General features: G+C 45.4%; 1 protein-coding gene and 1 non-coding gene across 2 annotated transcripts in view; both read right to left on the bottom strand.

Annotated features, from left to right (window-relative positions):
• The window catches only part of PPP1R8 (protein phosphatase 1 regulatory subunit 8), a 36,672-nt gene that overhangs the window by 2,149 nt on the left and 11,868 nt on the right, over positions 1-22,655 (bottom strand). Inside the window, exons 3-7 of the mRNA XM_074976171.1 lie at positions 16,915-16,975; positions 8,609-8,762; positions 7,664-7,884; positions 7,066-7,210; positions 6,399-6,463 (exon numbers count right to left, since the gene is read on the bottom strand). Coding sequence (XP_074832272.1) covers positions 6,399-6,463; positions 7,066-7,210; positions 7,664-7,884; positions 8,609-8,762; positions 16,915-16,975 — 646 coding nt within the window. The remainder of the gene's footprint in view (positions 1-6,398; positions 6,464-7,065; positions 7,211-7,663; positions 7,885-8,608; positions 8,763-16,914; positions 16,976-22,655) is intronic.
• Positions 14,003-14,168, bottom strand: LOC142001443 (small Cajal body-specific RNA 1). Its single transcript, XR_012642488.1, has one exon.

Genomic DNA, 22,655 nt, shown 5'->3' with positions numbered 1-22,655 from the left:
AAGCCATCTAAACTAGATCCCACCTAATGATTTCAGCCTGGTTTGGCACCATGCACACCTCGCTTTGCCCCACGGTTAGCAGTTACATGGACAGGTTATCCTCTTCCCCAGCAGTCGGTTTTTTTGGGGCTGCCCCTGAAGTCCCTCCCCAGGCTCTCACCGATGCAGAGTGCAGGACAGACTGAGGGCACAGCTACATGACAGACTTAACACACAACTGCCGCGGTAATTACCATGGTTTGTCTTGCCCACCACCGCCCTCCTGTCAGTGCAGCCCCTGGAGCCACTGCACTGACTTAAGAAGAGCAGATCCAGCAGAGCAGAGTGGGGGAGAAAGGGAAAGAAGGCCTCAGAGCACAGGCTCTTGGCTGCAGGTAGACTTCACTTGATAGGAGTCCAGTGGGGCACAGCCAAGCCTCAGAGCAGAGAGCTTGGGACAGGCCAGGAGGGCAGGAAAGGGTAGCCTAGTTTTGCAATGGAGAGCCCTGCCACCTGCCCTGAAGCGACAGCTCAAGCTGTGAGTCTGGTATGAGGTTCATAGCAGTGACTTTGCCAGACTTTTTGTCAACTTCACAGCTCCAGCATCAACAAGAAATTGAGAAGCAGCCAGCCAGCAGCTGCAGTAAGTAACGCAGTATCCGCACGGACTGTCACCATAACTACCCTGATACCTCCTGAGGAGGTGGCGCCCTTATGGCAGAGTAGGGCAGTAGCTACCCTGGTGGGAGCAAGGCTGGAGCGCCCACACTGACATAATTATGATGATGTAAACTGCCTTATCGCCACTCCATAGCGTGTGGGAGGGAGCTGCTGAGGAGCAGGTGTGGGTCTGGGCAGGAGGGAGGGTGCCGGAGTGGGACGGGCATTTGGGGACTGGGGGGGTGCAGGAATGGACTGGGGTTGGGGGATCTGGGTGGTAGGTAAGGTGCATGAGTGGGGGCTTCAGGAGACTGGGTAGCAGGAAGGTGCAGGAACAGCCTGAGGATGGGGGCTCTCAGCCTTTGGGCAGGGGGGTATGTGTGTGGATTGGGTGGGGTGGGGGGGAGGCTGGGCGATGGTGAGGAACCTACCTCCATGTGCTGCTGCTGCCATCCCCTCTGCCCGTTGGGGGAACAGCAGTCTGGAGTACAGCTCTGTGGAGAGGCTTTTTCCAGCAGCTCCTAGGCACTGCCCCCGATGGGCTGGTAACCTGGCCATTCAGAAAGGCGGAGAAAGCCTCTCTGCAAGCTGTGCTAGGCTCTTGCTCTCTCAGGCGGGGAGGAAGAGAAGGAGCAGTGGTAGCAGCAGCAGCACAAGGCACCCAGTGCAGCTGCCTAGCCTCTCCAAGGCAGAGCCCACGGGCTGGATCCGGTCCTGGCTTACCTGACTCCAGCCCACGAAGCTCAGGGCTCCAAACCCTGCACCTGCTGTGGTCTGGATGCTGGGGAGAGGAGCCCTGAGCCTTGGGGGCCAGGTCCAGGCAAACTGTGGTCCAGGGCTGGACGTTCTCCATCCCTGGAATAGACTAAAATTTCCCAGGCGGAGGTAAGCGCCTCCCAAGCTTGCTTTCCAGACCTGCATAAGAATGGCCATACTTGGTCATGGCCATGCCAGGTGTCCTTCGTGGAGTGAACACAAGAGGGAAACATCAAATGACCCCTCCCCATCACCCATTCCCAGCTTCTGACTAACAGAGGCCAGGAACATCATTCCTACCCATCCTGGCTAACAGCCATGAATTTTTCTAGTTCTTTTTTGTACCCCGTTGAAGTCCTGGCCTTGAAGAAATTCACTGGCGAGGAGTTCCACAGGCTGACTGCATGTTGTAAGAAGACATACTACTATTTTTTTTTTTTCTCCTCCTCTGCAAATCATGCTACCTATTAATTTCATTTGGTGACCCCTAGTTTTTGTTATGGAAACAAGTAAATAACTTTTTGGTATTCACCTTCTTTTTAATCTCTCCTCATCAGGCAGCAATTCCAAACCCTTAAGTACTTTTGTTGCCCCTTTTCTGAACTCTTTCCAATGCTAAGATGTCTTTTTTGAGATGAGATGACCACATGTGTATGCAGAATTCAAGATGTGGGAGTACCATGGATTTATATAGAGGCAATAAGATTTTTCTCTATCCCCTTTTTAATGATTCCTAACACTTTATTAGCTTATTTTGACTGAGTGGATGTTTTCAGAGAACTATCCATAATGATTCCAAGATCTCTCAAGTGATAATCACTAATTTAGTCCCCATTATTTTCTATATATATATTTGGGATATTTTCCAATTAGCATTACTTTGCACTTATCAGCATTAAAATTTGTCTGTCTTGTGTTGTCCAGTCACCTAGTTTTGTGAGATTCTTTTGACCCTTCATATTCTGGCTGTGTCTACACTATGAGATAAAATCAAATAAGGCATTTAGCCCAATATTTCCACGTGCCAGTCCTCACTGTAAATTCCATTAACTCAATTTATGAAGCGCTAAAATAGACATACTGAAATCCTAAAATTGTAGCAACATGATGGGTGTAGCATTCAGTTCAAATTTAAAATTCTGAATGAAGGGTAGTGAGGAAACACAGTCTTTAAATCAAATTCATTAGCCTCCAGAGATGTCCCATATGTGCCCCACAATACCCCACAGTTCTCTGCTCTGGACTCTTCCATTTCCCCTGCTCTCAGGTGCAGACAATTAGGCAACAGGAAGACCATTACAACAATTCAGCACCTGGAAGCCTGTGGCTGTAGGGTCATGACAGGCTAAAAAAAGAGACTTCTCTTTCTTTGCTAGCAGCATGGCTGTGGGGTCTGTGGTTCTGTGTATACCCCCGCTAGCTGAATTTTATTTTTTTGCACTGCCCTCAAACCATGTGTCATCTAGGCTGTGGGTTGGGGTCGTGCTTGTCTGGTAGGATGAGAAACTTATTTTCAGCCATTTACATGTTGTCCTCCCCCCGCCCCCACACACACCATACCCCCACATCCTGCCGGAGGCACCACACATTCTGGACCTTTCCCTCACCCACATCACGGGGCAGCTAGTCTGCGGGTGGGAGTTGTGGTTGTCTGGGAGGACGAGAAACTTCTTGTCAGCTGTTTACATGTTGTCCTGCCCCCCTCACATCCCATACTGCTGGAAGCACCACACAGGCTGGAACATTCCCAGGCTCAGCTGCATCACGTGTCTTGACCCCGAACCGATAAAAGGACATGCTATGCGAGGTGCCAGGCAGCTTGCGCGTGGGAAGGGTCACAATTTTAAGGGGCTAGTTGTAGCCAGGGGTCTTTTAGCCACCCAGGGATGTCTCTCTTGGCAATCATGATTTTGGGGGGCTGCCTGTAGTCTGGGTTCTTTTAGGAAGCCGAGGGAAATCTCCCCTGGTGGTCATGATTTTTGTGGGCTGGCTATAGCCAGGGGTCTTTTAGCTGCCTGGGAGAAGCTTCCCTAGGCAGTTATGATTTTCGGGGCTGGTTATAGGCAGAGGTCTTTTATCCGCCTGGGGGATGTCTCCCTCAGTGGTCATGATTTTAGGTCACTGGAAGGAAATGCTTCATCAGTAGAGTGGCTGTCCTCCGGTACGAAATTTTTTATATGGGCTTTATCAAAGGCTAAAGGGGCTGATTTTATTCAGGGGTCTTTTATCTATCCCGAGCCATAACTGTTTCAACAATTCATTCGAGTTTCAGTGTAGCAACTGTGTGTACTTAAACATAAGGGTCTTCTTTCTCAGAAGCCCTAGATCCAGATTCAAAATTCTTGCATGTCTCTGTGGGAGGTCACAATTTTTGCGGCTCTCAAATGTTTGCTGTCTTTTAGCCGCCCCAAGCTGTTACTCACGATTCATTCGAGTTTTGGTGCAGCACTGGTACTACTTAGAATCCTCTTTCCCTGTATTCATATCCTAAATTCATATCCAAGCGCAAAATAAAGCCTAGGCACACTGCTCATAGGGGCAGGTGGTGGGTGTCCCTGGCCCAGCATGGTTTTTGGGGCTATCAAACATCACAATTTTCGGGTGCTGGCTGTCAGTGGCGGGTTTTTTAGCTGCCCTGAGCCATACATGTTTCAATGAAGGGAATGTAATAGCTATACAATTACCACATCTCTTGAAGTAAGGTTTGCCGCAGGGCATATGCTTGTCCTGAGGGTCTTTTTTGGCAGGTCCAAACCTGGCTGTAGTCTCGGGTCTTTTAGCCAGCCCAAGCTATAACTGTGAATGATTCATCTGAGTGTCAGTGTCGCACTCATGTCTACTTAAATGTACTCAACACGGCAGAGGAAAGAGGGGAATGAAACGTAGGAAGATGTCATTATACCCACATCTACTTGTGGGGCCAGAATGCTACAGAGCTCAGGGAACTGTGGGATAGGTTCCCACAATACACTGCTGCAGCACTCGATTTAAGCTATTTGTGTGTGGCAGCAGCAAGTTAATTTTGTGGGGAGCTTGTGGGAAGGTAAAGATGGTCAACACTGAATGGATAAAACCTAGCGTAAAGAAACCGATTTTATCTCATAGTGTAGATGCAGCTTTACTTTTTATCCCTTTCTCTAAATCATTTATGAATAAGTTGAATAGGATTGGTCCCAGTACAGACTCCATAGGGCAGTGTTTTCCAAACTCAAAACCTTTGCCTACCCCTTTCAGGACTTCAGATTTATTGGTGTACCCCCCTTCCAGTGCTGTCCTAGGCGTAGCTCCTGATTTTTAGTAATTTATTTCTGCAGTGCACCCCCTGAAGTCCTTTTGCATACCACCAGTGGTATGTGTACCACAGTTGGGAAACACTGCCCTAGGAGACACCACTGATTACCCCCTCTCCATTTTAAAACTGACCATTTATTCCTACAGTTTCCTTTATTTTAATCAGTTATCAATCCATGAGAGCACCTTCTCTCTTATCCCATGATAGCTTAATTTACTTAAGAGCTGCTGGCGAAGGACCTTGTCAAAGGCTTTCTGGAAATCTAAGTATGCTATATTCACTGTAACCCCTTTGTCCATATGTACTTTCTTCCTGTCAAAGAATTCTAGTGGACTAGTGAGGCATGATTTTCCTTTACAGAAACCATGTTGACCCCCCCGCCCCCCAAGAAATTATGTTCATCCACATACCTGACTATTCTGTTCTTTACTATCGTTGCAACTAAGTTGCCTGGTACTGACATTAGACTTACTGGTCTGTAACTACAAGGATCATCTCCAGAATCCTTTTTGAAGACTGGCATCACAACAGCTATCCTCCAATCATTTGGTAAAAAAGCTGATTTAAAGGATGCTACAAACTGCAGTGAATAGTTTTGCAATTTCACAGCTGAGTTACTTCATAACTCTTGGGTGAATGCCATATGGTCTTGGTGTGTTTTTTCTGTTTAGTTTATCAATTTTTTCAAATTCTCTTCTGACGACACCTAAGTCTGGAACAGTTCCTCAGATTTGTCATCTAAAAAGACTGGTCCAGGTTTGGGAATCTCCTTAACATCCTCAGCCATGAAGAGCAACAAAAAAAGATATCTAGTTTCTCTGAAATGATCTTATAATCCTTGAGTGCTCATTTAGCACTGTGATCATGCAGTGGCTCTATTGGTTGTTTAGCCATCTTCTTGCTTTTGGAGGTACCTAAAAATTTTTGCCATTACTTTGAGTAGCTACATGGGTGTGATTTATAAAATATATTTCTTTACCTGGATAAAAAGTAACAGGTTTAGCTCTGGATTATGTATGACTAGCAAATTTTATGTCGTGCTTCTGATTACCCAGGTCTTTTCTCAGAGAGAGGTAATAATTTAGAACATAAGCAACCTTACGAATTACAACTCAAAGTATTCCCTCCCACATGCATCACTTTGTATGTTGCACTGAAATTTCATATTGACAGACACCACACTGTCTGGCTCGTCTGAAGTCCATCTTTTTTATGTATTTAACTTAACAGTGCCATCTGCAGCCTGGCCTACTTCATTGTTCTCTGCATCCCCCAGAGAAAAAGTGAATGTATCAGAGCCCAGCAGTCCTAATATAGAACCTTCGCTGGGACTCACTGCTAACCTTTGTTCATGTCGAAAACAGATCTTTGATTCCTACTTGTATTTTTCTGCCCCTTAGCCAGCTTCTAATCTGTGACAATATCACATCTCTCACCCCATCATTTACATACAAACTAAAGCCAATGAAGTTTCAGAAGAGCATTTGGGGTCATTTCTATTCATCTTCAATTTTTTTAAACACTCCTAAATTATAAAGATGAACAGACCTTCCAGTTTCCCTTTAAGGCAGCTGAATGCAAAAATCCACACCGAAATTATCCCTGCCCCCTCCAATCCCTCACCTCAATGCACAATATTTAAGAAAATAATTCACACTACAGATTACAAATTACAGAAAGATTTCGGTTAGATTAGGGAATTAGTCTGTACCTTAACTGGGACCACAGCTGTCTGTACCATGTTTCTGAAACGGCCAACAGAAGGGTCCACATCCTCTGTAAGCATGAGAAGGATTATGCTTTTAGTACGAGGGCTAGAGGAGAGGATCTCACAAAACAGCAAGCACACCTGTATATGTACCACCCTGTCAGAAAGCTGGAGCCAGGAACTGTAGGTACACACTGAGAAATCAAAAGAAACAAAGATTTGCTGGGGCCATCTAGTGGCAGGGGGCTCCCAATTTATTCAGACTGGGATGAGATGAAGCACTGCTGACCCTTGGGGATGATGCTGAGCTGCTGAAAATCTAGTGCAACTGTGAGTTCTGAGCCCCTGGAAGCCCCTACTGCCTCAAGGGTTCTCTCTGAGCGCTCAGCAAGTGGAACAGGAATTGTAGGGCTTAAGAGGACCTCACGTACACCTGACAGGAGACAACAGCAGCACTGTTCAATTGGAAGGTGCCTCAGGGACACAAGCATTGATGGGGAGAAACATAAGATGCTTCTCTGAACGGCCAGTTCCTTGGTGTCTCCAGCTTAGGTGCCTGTGTTTTGCAATTGACTAGCTGGCTAGCCACAGGGGAGTCCAAATGTGGGATATGACCACTAGCTGTCAGAGGGGTATTTGACAGAAGGAAGGGCAGGGTACAAATGCTCACCCGGATTGATGATTTCGTCATCATCGCTGAATGTCACTCTGGAGTTCTTCCGTTTTCTCTTTGGTCTCTGGATATCTAAGTTCCCCTCCTCTATGGTGAGTGTGGAGATTCTCTTGTTGTGGGCTGTGTTAAACTCAGTCAGGTTCTAAAGACACAGCAAGGAGGAAATGGGCAGTGTAGGCGTAATGCAGGAAGCCTGCCAGGTGAGGGCTGTGTGAGTTTGCCCCACAGAGCTTGACCCCAGCCTTAGCCCTCAAGAATGGGGGCAGAAGGGCAAGCTGCATTGGTCCATGTCCCTGCCCTCAATCAGGTGACTAACAGTAGCCAGTGCTTGTGAACAAGCAACAGGGCTGGGGAACTGCCTGAGAGGCTGGCTGGGATGGAAGAACAGTTAGGGACCTGTTAGAAAACGTCTGGGCTATTAAAACAAGAGGGCTGGAAAGCAGCAATGAAGGATGCTTATGCTCTTGGTATGAGATGGCTTGTGAGAGTGCCTGCCAGCAGTGGACACCCCCAAAGCCACGTGCAGCACCAGGGAAAGGAGAGTTCCCCAGTGGGGAGTGCTAGCCAGTAAGTGCGTGGTTCTCTGGATACTCACATCAAGCTCCGTCTCCTCCTCTGGCAGGCCCAGCAAACCCTTGAGCTCCTCATCATCACCACCCATTTTCTCATCGCCTTTAACTGTGGAAGGCAGTGTCTGTGGCTTCTCTCGCAAAGTGTATGCCCGTGTGGAGGCGCCAAACGAAACTGTGGAGTCAATGGGAATCTGCTGGGGTTTGTGAGGTTCCAAACGGATATGACCCAAGAACGTGCCATGTGCTAAGGAGAACAGCAGAATGAAACACAGACTGTCACTGGGGAACTGGAACACCGCCATACGGTCAGAACCCCTGCAGGTATATCTCACTGCTGTAACACTGTCACCCGAACATCCCACACTGCCAAGGGGGCAGCACCTCCCCAACAGCTCCGGAACAGAGATCATGAGCCCCCATCCTGACACAGTTCTAGCCAATACTTGCTTGTATCTGTCTTCTCAGAAGAGGCTGGAGCTCCTCTGGGTTCCAGATCCTGAGAAAATGCCCTGTGTGATGTATTTTATAACTTGAAGTATTTAAAAACAAAACCTAATTTAGTTTTGAAGGGCAGGCCAAGGTCCTCTGGAAGCTCACTGCCATGCTACCATTCCAGAGCCTGGAAACATCCTTATCAAATACTGACAGAGGGTGGGGAGGCTGAGTCATGCAAGGAGTCCCTCTATACCCAACTTGCATCAATCACAGAACGAGGGTATTGGTTCATATCCCAGACAGGCATCACTCCCCTTAGGGCAAACTGTGACTGGAATATAGTTCTGAGGATGTGCAAGAAGGTTTTCGCACTGGGATGTAGCGCGCTGGAAGCTTTACAAGTTCTCCATCAACATGAAGCACAAATTCAATCCTCGTGCATCAAAATGTTCTTTCAAACAGCTTTACAATCCAAACACTTGAATTATCAAATCACCCTATATCCACCCCCTGTTAAATGCCAAGTTACTTACTGCTGTTAAGATCTATGAGGAAAACCCTCTTAAGATGCTTGTGATACACCAAGGCAGCATGGACCCGAGAGCAGGACTGGTGATCAATGGTAAAATCGCACAGATCAGGGTTTCTCCCAAACAGATAGTATTTCTTCTCATCAATGATCAGTTTCTGAGGTAGAATATCAAATAAATAGCAGCATTACCTTAGAGTGATATGATCTTTCTAAAAACATGAACACTAGACTATGAAGCAAAAATCAACACCCATCACAACCACACAAATCTTTAGTAACTTAGAAGAGAAAGGCAAGATTATAGACAACACAGGAAGCGACACATGGTCTCATCACATTAAAACTTGTTGGATAACATTTCAAATGTTGTCTTGAACTGATCAAAGGACCTTTAAAGAAAGCTTTGCCTTAGAGAACCAGGGCAAGTTGAGATGGAAGAGACTTACTGGATCCTACCCTGTCCATGTCCCGGAGGTCAGTGCAAAATAGTTTTGGAAGAGAAACACTCTCTTCATGGCTTAAACCAATCTAACTAGTAGAGATTAAGCTGAGGCCTTTTGTGGGAGGGAGGGGGCCGATTCCCCCACACGTGCCTACTGTGGGGTTTCTCACACCTTTCTGCAATGAATGTGTAATACACACTGTCAGAGACAGCATACTGTGTTAGATGGACATTGGGGTCAATGCAGAAGAGTGATTCTGATGTTCCTATGCAGGACTATAACAATATTACTTAGAAAAGTTAGAGGTCTTCAAGTTACCAGGGCCTGATGAAATGCATCCTAGAACAGACAAGGACCTGACTGAGGAAGTTTGAGCCATACATCATCATCTATGAAAGTCATGGAAGATGGCAGAGATTCCAGAAAACTGGAAAGGGCAAATCTAGTGCTCATCTATAAAAAAAATGGAGATGGGGACAACCCAGGAAACCACAAACCAGTCAGCTTAACTTCTGTATCAGGAAAGATAATGGAGAAAATAACAAAGGAATCCAATTGCAAACACTTGAAAGGTAATAATATAAGGAACATTCTGCATGGATTTATAAAAAACAAACAACAAACCTAACTGATGGCTCTCTTTCATAGGAGAGCAAGCCTTGTGGATAAGACGGAAGCAGTAGACATGTTATACCTAGACTTCAGTAAAGCATTTGATAGTCTCGCATATTCCTCTTATCAATAAACTGGGGAAATACAACATAGATGAGGGCTAATATAAAGGTGGGGGCATGACTGGCTGGATAACCAATCTCCATCCTGGAAGGGAACAACTGGGGTTCCAAAGAAATCAGTCTTGAGACTGGTTCTATTCAGTATCTTCACCACGATTTAGAAAACAGCACAGAAAAATATACTTAAATCTGCAGAAAGTACCAATCGGGGAAGAGTTGCAAATGCGTTGGAGGCTAGGATTAGAATTCAAAAGGGTCTGGACAGCCTGGATAAATAGGCTGAAATTCTAAAGGACAAATGCAAAGTATACCACTTAGGAAAGAACAATCAATCAGTTTCACACATACAAAACGGGAAGTTACAGTGTAGGGAGTAATGCAGAAGGGGATCTAAGGGTCACAGTGGCCCACAAGCTAACTGGAAGTCAACAATGTAACAGTGTCGGCCAAAAACACCTCAAACATCATTTTGGGATCCTTTAACAGTGTTGTAAGCAAGACATTAAAAGTAGTCCTTATGCTCTACAGTGCGCTGATTAAGCCTTAACTCGAGTATCGTGACCAACTGTGGGCACCACACTGCAGGAAACATGGACAAATTGAAGCAAGTCCAGAAAAGAGAAACAAAAATTATTAAAAAAGTCTAGAAGACATGACCTATGAAGGAAGACTGAAAACTGGGTTTGTTTAGTTTGGAAAATAGAAGACAGAGGGCACATGATAATGCTTTCAAGTACCTAAGCAGATGTTACAAAAAGGAGTGAGAAAAGTTTTTCTTCTTAACCTCTGATGATAGCACAAGCAGCAAGGGGCTTAAATTGCAGCATGGGAAGTTAAGGTAGGACTTCAGGAAAAACTTCCTGTCATTGTGGTTAAACACTAGAATAAATTATCTAGGAAGGCTGTAGAAAATTGTTCAAGAGCAAGTTGGACAAACATCTGCCAGGGATGGCCTAGACGGTGTTTGGTCCTGCTGTCAGTTCAGGGAACTGGACTTGATGGCCTTTCAAGGTGTTCCTGTTCTAGTATTTATGATCTATGATGGCGTTTTCCAGTGTTTTGTTTGACGTAGATAGTTTCTCCAGTGTATTTTCACTCACTAACAAATCCACCTCCCTCATTTCTTCCGTTATTCATCTGAGCTCTTCCTTCTTAGTCCAGCTCTCCATACTTACTGTATAAACAATATTTTGTTTAAATGGAACCAATTTTGGCACATGCACCATCCCTTCTATGTAAATCACAACAAAGCAAGACACTATGCCCTTATGCTGAAAAGGGATCTAGGGCATATTTCCATGGACAAGTGATATACACTCAAAAGGAAGCTTCTTCTGCCTTCAGATAGTAAGGGAAAACTAACCACAACCACATTATTCTCTCTGATGCCATAATTAAATCTTAATAATTGTAACTGCAGCAAAATCAGCTGATATTCAGGACGAATGTGCATCAGGTAGGTGTATAAGTGGCAGATGCTTATTGGGAAAGTCACTTAATATCTCCAGACTGTAATCATCTAAGATTTAAACTAAGTGATCCACAAAGTTCCAGTGCCCTTCTAAATCAAAACACTTAACTCTCAAATACTTGGCTTAATCTAATTCTTGACCTCCCCCTCCCCCGCCACCCCTCCACTCTCTGATTTGCTCACCTTGATTATCTTTTTCTGATTTGTCACCCTTGCTTACTGTTTTTGGTTCTCTGTGCCTTAAATATTGAGTGTGTTCTGGTCTGGCTATGGTCTGAAGAAGTGGGTCTGTCCCACAAAAGCTCACCTACTAAACTATTTTACTAGTCTTTAAAGTGCTACTTGACTGCGTTTTGTTTTAACTCTCAAACTGGAGGAAATGTTCAGTTCAGGACTGCTGCACACCACAACTTTGTTCTGTGTGGATACATGTGAGAACGCCCCAGACATCTAAGGCAGACAATTTTCGCTGTGCTCTGAACATCAAGCTAGAACTCCTACTCATACAGTCTTATGGAATGGGTAGTGGTCTGCAACGCAGCATCAAGATGGATACAAACTCGGTCAAATTATGAAAAAAAAAAAAGGTTCAATTTAATGCAAATGATAAAATAAGAGTATTTTACAATTAGATAAAATACTAAGCACTATTTTTGTTCCGAAATCAAATACAACACAGTGAAACTAAGCTGGTGGAAGTCACTGACTATGTACTGAAACCAGAGTTTGCTGAAGTGTTTGACAGCAGTATCCCCTTTTGAAGGTGCAAAGAACTACCTTCTTCATTTCAGTTTATTCAACTAGTTCAGTTCACCTACAGGTTGGATCTCTCTAATCCAGAACTGTTGTTCAGCAACATCCATAATCCAGCATGATTTTAATTAGCTGAACAACCACTTATGGATGTGGCCAAGTTTCCCATGGTCCCATAAAGATTGTTTACAGCCACCAGCCCTGGCTCCCTCTCAGTATTCCCTTCTGTTCTTCAGCTGTAATTTATCCCTAAATATCATTTAAGAGCCCAGTAAGCAGTGGAAGTGTTGGTAATGTGCTAGACAATATTGACCTCCCACAGTCCAGCAAATTCTCTCATCTGGCACTGGTCAGGTTCTGAGAGTTCCAGGTCGAGAGAGGTTCAAGCTCTATTAAATCATTCAAGATTAAGAAAGCCAACTGGGAGTGGAAAAAGCAGGAAAGCTTAGTTTATCCATGGATTGGCAGGGGACACCAGGTTCAAAACGATGAGATCAACTAAATCTAAAGTAATACAGGTGGCACCTCCCTTATCCAGCATGCGTGGGTCCTGACTGGTCCCAAACAAGAGAATTTGCCGGATAAGGGAAGCGGCAGGGCTGTGCTCAGGGACTGCTGGAGCACCAGCCTCCAACCTCCTTCCCCTGGGGCTCTGGCCCCTCACCAGACTCCCAGGGACTGCTACAGGGCTCCAGTCGGCCCACATCCCCCCTCCCCCGAAGCAAGTGGGGGCTCCAGTTCCTGCCTCATGGCTCTCACTGCTCCAGGGCGGGCAGAGGCTCCACCTTCTGGCCCCTGCTGCTCCGGTTTCTGGTGCCATCGTAGCAGCCTGCCCCAATGCAGCAGGGGAAGCAGGAGCTCCAGCCACAGCAGCACCTTCTGCTGTGGGACAGGCAGGGGCTCCAACTCTTGGGCTTGCAGAAGCTTCCCAGACTTGCACTGCTGCAAGGCAAGCGGGTGCTCTGGGCCGCACTGCCATGGGACAGGTAGGGGCTCCAGCTCCTGGCCCCACACCACCATGGGGCAGGACGGCACTCCAACTCCCAGCCCCACCGCAGCCTCCCAGTTCCCACTGCCAGGGGGCACGCAAAGGCTCCAGCTCCGGCTGCTGCAGGCTTCCCGTCTGGCCCCATGGCAGTCTCCTGCCCCACAGCCAGGGGCTCTGGCTCCCAGCTCTGCTGTGGCTCCTGCACTTGCCAGCTACTCTCTCATTTGGCAGCATCTGTGGTGGTCATGCCGGACGACGGATGTTCACAGATGAGAGAATACCGGATTTGAGAGGTACAACCTGTGAAGTACAGGGTGTCCAGAAACAATCAGTTCCATGCAGTAATTACAGATGCCACTTCCTTCATTCAACAAATCAGTTTCAATAAATGCTCTGGTTAAGAAAAAAGTTTACATATCTGACACATTTAAACATGGTTTTAATATATTAAAATCTTTAAAAATGCTGGTTTTGTACAAACTGTATTTAAATTTTATCCATATACAGCCTGATGCAAACTGAAGGTTAATTACCTAGTAAATAAAAATGCATCATTCATCATTTTCTAATATAAAATGTGAAAATGAAAAAGCTGAATAAATCTAAGTTACATAATTGCTTAAATGATAGTTTACTCTCCTGATCAGCAAAAAGCACCAAATTCAGTGTAAAGGCTACTTTTAGTAGCAAACTTTCATGTTTTAGTGATTAATAACGAATGAAAAATCAACCCTATGCTAAGAAAGTAATTAACAAGTAAAAAGCTAAAACATTCAAAATTAGATTAATTAGATTCCAATTAATGCTTAAAATCTAAACTTCCTCCTTGCTGATTTACAGTCATTTTGACTTTATCCTGACCAGTGCTGATGAGGGTAGATTATTGGCAGAGACCACACTGACCTGTGCATTAAATCTCATAAAACTGTTGGCATAGGCAGAATCTCTACTGAAGTGCTACAGTAGCAACACTGCAGCATTTTAATTGTAGACAAACTTGACACTCAACTGTGCCTCTGAGTTATAACCCAGTGTGATCCTTTACACACTGAGCTTAAATACCTCATGGCGTGCTTTAATGTTGCACTTCACAGACCCAGCAATCACAAGTTGTATCTCAGATCTCTATGAGAGAGCTGGAATACAGACAGCTCGGTTAGTATCAAGTGCTTAGTTAGTCTGTACAGATTAGAGAGAGTGTTCTTATCTAGCCACTGCTAACTAAAGACACACCCAGGCTGTTTCTACACAGGCCACTTAATACACGGAGTGAAAGATTGCTAATGAGGAGTGGATGAAAATTCCCTGTGCCTCATTAACATAATGTCACGTGATTTGGAGTCCGGAAGACCGTTCTTCCAGACTCCAAAATGCTGTGTACAAGTGCGGCCCCTTGGGGCGGGGGGAGGGAGGCCTTCCGGAGGCCCCTTCCCGAAAATTTTTGGGAAGAAGGGGCCTCTGGAAGGAGGACTTCCTTCTGGAAGCCCCACCGGGGCCGCACTTCTACACGGCGTTTTGGAGGCGAGAAGAACAGTCTTCCAGACTCCAAATCATGTGATGTTATGCTAATAAGGCAGAGGGAATTTGCACCCACACCTCATCAGCATCTTTTGTTTTGTGTATTAGCATGTGTAGAAACGGCCCCAGAGAATGTCAGCTTGCTTAAAATAGCTGAATCGCAAAGGACAGTCAACTTAAAACGTCATGTGCTGGAAATAAATATATTTCTACAATTTACCAACACTAAATTAAAAACAAAAGTTTTAAAATCTACTTTGCCTATCACTGTCTTTGCTCTTTTTACAGCCCTATGAAGTTGACTAATGAATAGGTGAAGTCAATTGCATTTTCAGGTTCTTAATGTTACAGCACTTGAAGCTTTACTCACGGTATAACCAGATGTTTTATTTATCAGTAAGCGTTGGAATATAGGCCCTGCAGGATGACTGAAAGATGAATATTTTACACACTGAATTTGCTGGCTGTGATTTATGGTGGATGGCAGGATAAGCAATTACAACACAAGAAAGAATGAGAGGCAGGGATGCCAGAGCACTAGAGTGGCACTTCAGAATCCCAATGAGGGAATCACTTACCAATGTGTTAAATATCTGCTATTTCTCTATGAGACTCTTCTGCACTATACAAAACAAGACATAATCCCCACCTCTTACGTTCTAAACGGACAGACAATACTATAGACAGAACAAGGTGAAAGGAGATCAGCTAAGTGGTCAATACCAAAATCCCCAAGCCCCTGAAGACTTTAGGTTTTCTCTCCACCCCACATCAAAATTAGATTGGTTACATTGCACATGGGGGCGGGGGGGGGAGAGAAAAGGTGAATTATAATTGCTCCATGGCTTGGGAAGAATATAAATCAAGTTCCAGAACATATAGCTAAAGGACGAGTTGGTACCATAATGAAAATATGGGCCAGCAGATCAAACAGCATCTCCTGCGAGACTGGGGCCATTCTCCCTGGCTGACCCAAGTTCCTGCAATATCGCATGTGGCAAACCAATGAACAATGACTCCCAGCCTCTCTTCACTGGGCCTCAGTCATGATGTTCTAATTTCTTACTTAGCAGCATTATTTTGGCTCACCAACCTTGTAACCTTTGGCTCCCCGGATGGTTTTGTACCCACTGCTGAACTCTAGGCAAGTGAGCAGCATTACCTTTATTATAAAAATATTATAACAAACCATAGTAAGACCCACCTGCAATAAACAACTCAGAATCAACCTCATAAGACTCATTTTGCATTTGACATTTGGGCTTCTAAGGCATTAATTTGTAAGAAGAAGATTATTTAAACCAGGCACCTGAAGCACTTCTGACAAGGAAAACTGCTTGCCAGCATACAAAAGCAACTACACTAAAACCTTCAATACCATGTGTGCTTTTGGGGACAGGCAGAAACTCTGACCTAACACCAAACTTTGGTGACATAAGGACGTGAACAAATTAACGGTTTTGGAAATACCCTGGATTTATTAAACTGTAGACGAAAATCATGTTCTGTTTGGGATTTTCCCATATTCTAGAAATATAAATTCAAACTGACAAGATACAGAAAATGGCTCCTAGGATGATGACAGGGAAGGAGTTCCATGAAAGGAGACAAAGAACCCCTGCTCTTTTAAGCCTAGGAAAATGCAGGCTTAGAAGGAATAAGGCTGCTGTCCATAAATCTGGTGGCAGGAAGGAGAAGAGCTTGCAAAGCTCACGGAAAATTCTGGCACAAAAGCGTGGGCGAGCTGACGTGGAGTGACAGGATCCCAAACTCACCTTGCTCTCAACTCCCAGCAGCATTGCTCAGAGAAGGGAGCGTGGGGGGAAGAGAGTGGGCCAACCCCCTTACTCACTGGCAGCAATGGAAACCAGATGGAGGAAGCTGGGCATATGGGGAGTGGAATGGGCCGGGGCCAGGCAGCTGTGCTTCCTGCTGCCACCAGTGAGTGCAGTGGTACACTGAACCCCTGCTACTGGCACCAGGCCCCCCCACTAATCTGCCAGGCTGCAACATTTATCAACATGACTATGTGAACAACTACCTCCAAGCAAGAGACTAGATTTGCTAACCTGGGAGGTCCCTTCCAGTTCTAGATTCCTAAACCGATCATCATGTAGCTGACAGATGCACAGCACAGCTCCCTGACTGGAACCCAATGCTGTACTTCATCACAATTAGTTACAAACATTAAGCCTGGCAGGCTATAGTGGGCCTACATCACTATTATCCCAGAAGCATGCCTCAGGGGAAGGAACGCACAGAGAAGGAAGGGCCACTGTGACATGTAAATAGAGGAGGAAGACTGGGACGTGGAGCAATGGAATTCAATTCCCTATCAACGGATTGGTTAAATTACATCTCCTTCTGCATGCAGCTAAGGCTTACCACACATGTTCTTACCTCAATTAGTTTGTCTCCTTTGACTACATCCAGATGTAAGCCAGGGGGAGGTTTTCCTGCCCTGGAAAATAAGGAGAAAAATATTTATTTTACTAATATTGAATACGTAGTATTTGCTCATATTGTGCCATCATTCTATCAACTCCAGTCAAATTACTGTGGAAAAATAGTCCCATAAGTGTTCTGTATGAGATCCCAGATTTGTCTGGCTTACAGATAAAAACAGATCTCTGTATTTACCAAGTTATTCAGTTGTCACAGCACACTGAAATTAGATGGGCCCGAAGCACTCACCAGAAGTCTGCTAGCCATAGATCATGGGTGTCCAAACTTTTGGCTTGCCTGGGCCTCATTGAGTGAAGAGGAATTGTCTTGGGCCGCATATAAAATATATAATATAGTTAATGTATATAAATCACATAATAATGTTAAAAGTTTACGATCTTGTGGGGCCGCATTACTAGCTGTCCAGGGCCGCATGCGGCCCGCGGGCTGCAGGTTGGACACACCTGCCATAGATGGAAACCACCCACCAACAGAGAGACGATGAGCAGGACGGTGCTGCCATCAACAAGTTCTTTGGATGGCAGCACCAGCTAAGAAACACAGCCAACTTTGGAACTTCTGGAACTGGAGAATGGCTGGAATTCCTTAAAAAAAAAAAAAGGCTGTCCCTGTACTGTGCTGTGCTTGGGGACTCCATCTTCTGCATTAATTTTTAGCAAGTATCTCTCTCAAGCTCCCCGTCTATCCCTTCAGCTACTGCAGACGCAGAAAGGTGGTTTCTCTACCCCACATTTTAGAACCTCCTGATTGTTGGAGAACGAGTGAGAATCTCTCATACTTGTGCATCTTCGGCACTCTGCTCCAGCCTTAGGAGTCCTCCTCCACTCGGAATCATCCCCATTGCTTGTCTCTGGTGCTGCTCAAATGTTCTGCGCAATGACATGACTATTAGCCAGTCTGCTAACCAATTTCTGAATAGCTGGGAGTGCAAGAGACCAGTGCCTCAGCTACTGTTGGGAAGTTCTGTGTAATAGCTGTGACCCTTGAGCACTGCCTGTAGAATCAGGGAAGGTCACTGGTAACTGAAGCACTCCTCACTGATTATCTGCAAAGGTCAATGTTTTGGGGCTAGGCTTGCCAACCCTCTGGAAAACAATGCTGGAGGGCATACATGCGTCTTCTCAGACCTGACTGTTTCAAAGACAGACACAAGACATCACAGCCCTTACGTTAGCCCTCACTTCCTTTCCTCCTCTAAATTTAGCAGAGAATCTTTGCATCAAAAGCTTCTTTGTCCCTAACTTAGCATCCTAAAGACTTGAATGCTGCTGTGATGCTTACAAAACCATGGCTACTGCTCATAGGTAGGCAGATGAAAGCTCTGATTATCTTTTTCTAGACCTTCCTTCTCCTGCTCTTTCCTTTTAGTAACTTTATTCTTCCTGCCATTCCCCAGTCTTTCTAGCTGTACAGTCTAAAAACCTCACACGAAAACAACACATAGCTAACAAAATGGTGAAAATTCATCATATATGAATTTATTTCATGGTATATTGCCCTCCTCTATCCTTTGTACCTGAGGCTTTGTCTACACTGCACTATCATTAAAGTATCTGTCAGAAAACACCCCCGAATGAGAAGAGTTGTCAAGTGCCAGTGTGGACAGCACTTTGCCATTGGGAGCCACTTTACTGTTGACCAAAGTGCTGCCCCTTGTTGGGGGTGATTTTATTTTGTTGCAGGGAGAGCTCTGTGCCAGCATCAGAGTGGTTACACTGCTTACTTTACAACAGCGCGGCTGCAGCGGTGCAGCTGTTGAAAGGTGCACAGTGTAGACTTACCCTTAGATTCTCAGACCTTCAGTGCAGGGACTGGCTGTTACCTATATCTGAGTAATACCCAAGAAGATGAGGCCCTATCCCAGGCCGTGGCCTGTTGACACCACAAAAATAACAGTGACTACCATTAACATGTGGAAACCTTATATTTCAGTAGGATGACACCCATCGGAAAAGGCTAAAACAGAACTCAGCATCTCAATCCAGGCTGCCTTGTTCAGGGTCCTGTGGAGACAAGGTGGATGAGAATCTTTTACTGGGCCAACTTCTACTGGCAAGAGAAAGATGTTTTTAAGCCACAAGGAGCTCTTCTTTAGATTTAGGAAAGGCACCTTGAGAGTCACAGTTCAATTCAAGGTGGAACAGGTAGACAAAGTGGTTAGTGAGTTATGATATTAAACTAAATTCCCAACTAAACAAAACAGCAGAAATGTAACACTTTAAAGCCTAACAGAATAATTTATTCAGTGATGAGCTTTTGTGGGACAGACCCGCTTCATCATATCAATCTCATTTCCAATACCGACTCACATTTATAAGTGCAGTACAAAAAAAAAAAAAACCCAACAAAAACTGACAAATCAAGTACATAGGACTGAAGTAGGTGGCAGAGGGATTGGGGACGTTAAGTGTCCCGGCTGAGATAATTACGAGCATTAAATGAAGGGAAACATGTACTTGATTTGTCAGTTACTGCATTTTTTTTTGGTCCTCTGTACTTATGTTAGTCTGTATTGGAAACAAAATTGATCCGAAGAAGTGGGTCTGTCACACGAAAGCTCACCACCGAATAAATCAGTCAGTCATTCTGTTAGTCTTTAAAGTGCTACATTTTGTCTGTCTTGTTTTGTTGGAGTACAAACTAACACGACTACCTCTCTGTTACTATTTAAAGTCCTAAATGATAGACGCTAAAAAGTCATGGAGTGAACAAGGACACTGGGTTTATGACTTATTTCAAAAATCTAACCCACTAAATCCCTCTTTTTGTTCAATGATTACAAGGGTATTAATGAGTCACTACCTTGAATTGCCCCTTACAATATGATTGTGCTATTTACACTAATCTGTTCCACCTTGCAGTTAGCGGGGATTGTCCGAGTACCTTTCCCAGTCTTGAAGAGCTCACCCACCCTTTTTTACCTAATATCCTGGAATCTATAAGGCTACAACTACACTGCATGTTCACTTCTGGTCAGTCTTGACAGTCCGTCAGCCTGTTTCTGATAAGACAGGGGACCTGGAAGAGTTGAAATGGAACCAGAACCTTCAGCGAAGCCCAGAATCTGAGTAACTGCAATGGATGTGACCCAGTTCACATTACCAAAATCACGTGTGCTCTTTGCTGTCACAACTTCTTGATGATATTTCAGATTACAGATATGAAAAAGAAAAACAAGAAAATTCTGGGCTGCACCCTTGATGACTAGTGTAGCGTTCTCCACCAGCCTCCACACTGCTCGGGGGGTGAGGGGAGGACGTAAGCAAAGGTAAGAGATTTTTCTCTCCAATCTAAAACGCTTTGTAGAACGGTCCAGTTTCCTTAGTCTTCCAGTGCTCACACTTCTCAAGCTTGTGGGCTACAAGTGGACAGGGGGCTGCAGACAGGGGAATTTCAGAGGGAGAGCAAGCGGTCCCGCCGCTGAAGGGGCTACCAGGGGAGAGTACTAGCTTTTGGGGTGAGTGAGTGTGCTTGACTGTTGAATTTTGAATTGTGATTCTGATTTCAGGTGGGTGATTTCAGTTTAAGTTTCTGCGGCAGTTGGCACTGAATTCCTGACCTCTGTTCCCTTGATTGCCTCTGATCAGCCTCAGGATCAGCCTTTCCCTGTGAGACTAACGAGGGGTTAGGCCTGACCTAGGTGAACAGGCTTTCAAAAGCCAGAGGCAGAGCAACCAGGGGAGCGAAGTGGACAGGGGGCTGCAGACAAGGGCGTTTAACAGAGGGAGGCCTACGATAGCCAGGAAGACCTGCAACAATGGTGCCAGTACTGCTTCTGTCTCCTTTGCCTGTGCCTGGAGCCAGACAGACTGCCTGACCATGGATGCCTCCACCCAGCTCCTGGTGAGGTTTTGCAGGGACTGTGGCTTACAATTCCCACTTACTGATATCCAGGCTGGGGGGACCATCCAATGTGAAAGGTGCCTGCTGGTGGAATCTCTCAGGTAGCAGGTAGGAGAGCTACAGGAGGAAGCGGCTAGGCTGAGGAGTAATCCAAATCCACGAGCAATTCCTGGACACTATTCACGTGGAGACAGCTGAGGTAGCTGTCCCAGTACACAAGATGGCTGAAACACCATTGGTGGAGGAGAAGCTGGTTCAGGGTGGACACTGGCAGCTGGTTACTTCTGCCAGTAGGCAGTGCTCCACCTCTGCTCCGAACCCTCCCACCATGGTACTAGGAAACCATTATGCTCTATTTCATACAGGAGACAAGGAATCACCCCAGACAGCAGAGGAGAAACCTCATGCCCCCAAGGCTGGGAGGTCAGCTGCCACCACTGTAAAGAAAAAAACGTACGGTAGTGGTGGTCGGTGATTCTCTTCTGAGGGGGACAGAGGCGCCCATCTGTTGCCTTGACATTTCATCTCGGGAGTGATACTGCCTGCCGGTGGCCCGTAACAGAGATGTTACGGAGGTGTTGTCTAAGATTATCCAGCCCTCTGACGACTACCCCCATGCTACTCATCCATGTGGGCACTAATGATACTGTGATGTGTGACACTGAGCGGATTAAGAGTGACTTACAGGGCTCTGGGAGTACGGGTGAAGGAATTTGGGGCGCAGTTGGTATTCTCTTCAATCCTTCCTGTCAAAGGTAGGGGCCCAGCAGAGACAGGTGCATCCTAGAGTTGAATGCCTGGCTGCATAAATGGTGTCACCTCGAGGGCTTTGGCTTCCTCGACCACAGGATGCTACTCCTGGAAGGACTGCTAGGCAGAGATGGCGTTCACTTTTCAAGGAGAGTGAAGACCCTATATGGGCACAGACTGGCTAACCTAGCGAGGAGGGCTTTAAACTAGGTTCAATGGGGACAGGGGAGCAAAGCCCACGGGTAAGTGGAGAACATGGAGACCTGGGAGATGTGGGAAATGGGAGGGAGCATGGGCTGTACTAGCAGAGTAAAAGGAGGGTCAGGGAAAAACTGGGAGGCAAGATCAAATGAATATCTTAGCTGCCTATATACAAATGCAATAAGTATGGGTAATAAGCAGGAAGAACTGGAAGCGCTAATAAATGAATACAACTATGACATCTTTGGCATCACAGAAACTTGGTGAGATAATACACGATTGGAATTTTGTTATGGAAGGGTACAGCTTGCTCAGGAACTACAGACAGGGGGAAAAGGGAGGTGTTGTTGCATTATATATTAAAAATATTGGACTGAGGTGGAGATGGACATAGGAAACGGATGTGTCGAGAGTCTCTGGGTTAGGCTAAAAGGGGTTAAAAAAACAAAAAAAACCCCAAGGGTGATGTCCTGCTAGGAGTCTACTACAGACCATCTACCCAGGTGGAAGAGGATTTTTTTAAGCAACTAACAAAATCATCCAGAGCCCAGGATTTGGTGGTGATGGGGGGACTTAAACTTTCCAGATATATGTTGGGAAACCAACACAGCGGGGCACAGACTACCCAATAAGTTCTTGAACTGCACTGGAGACAACTTTTTATTTTGGAAGGTTGAAAAAGCTACCGGGGGGAAGCTGTTCTACATTTGATTTTAACAAATAGGGAGGAACTGATTGAGAATTTGAAAGTGGAAGGCAGCTTGGGTGGAAGTGATCAGGAAATCACATAGTTCACAATTTTAAGGAAGGTTAAAAGGGAAAACAGCAAAACAGAGACAATGGATTCCAGGAAGGCAGATTTTGATAAATTCAGAGAGCTG

This window comes from Carettochelys insculpta, chromosome 24 (genome assembly GCF_033958435.1).
Source record: "Carettochelys insculpta isolate YL-2023 chromosome 24, ASM3395843v1, whole genome shotgun sequence".
Taxonomy (NCBI): Eukaryota; Metazoa; Chordata; order Testudines; family Carettochelyidae; genus Carettochelys; species Carettochelys insculpta.
Note: the sequence above shows the minus strand (reverse complement) of the source record. Positions and strands in the feature narration are given on the sequence as shown.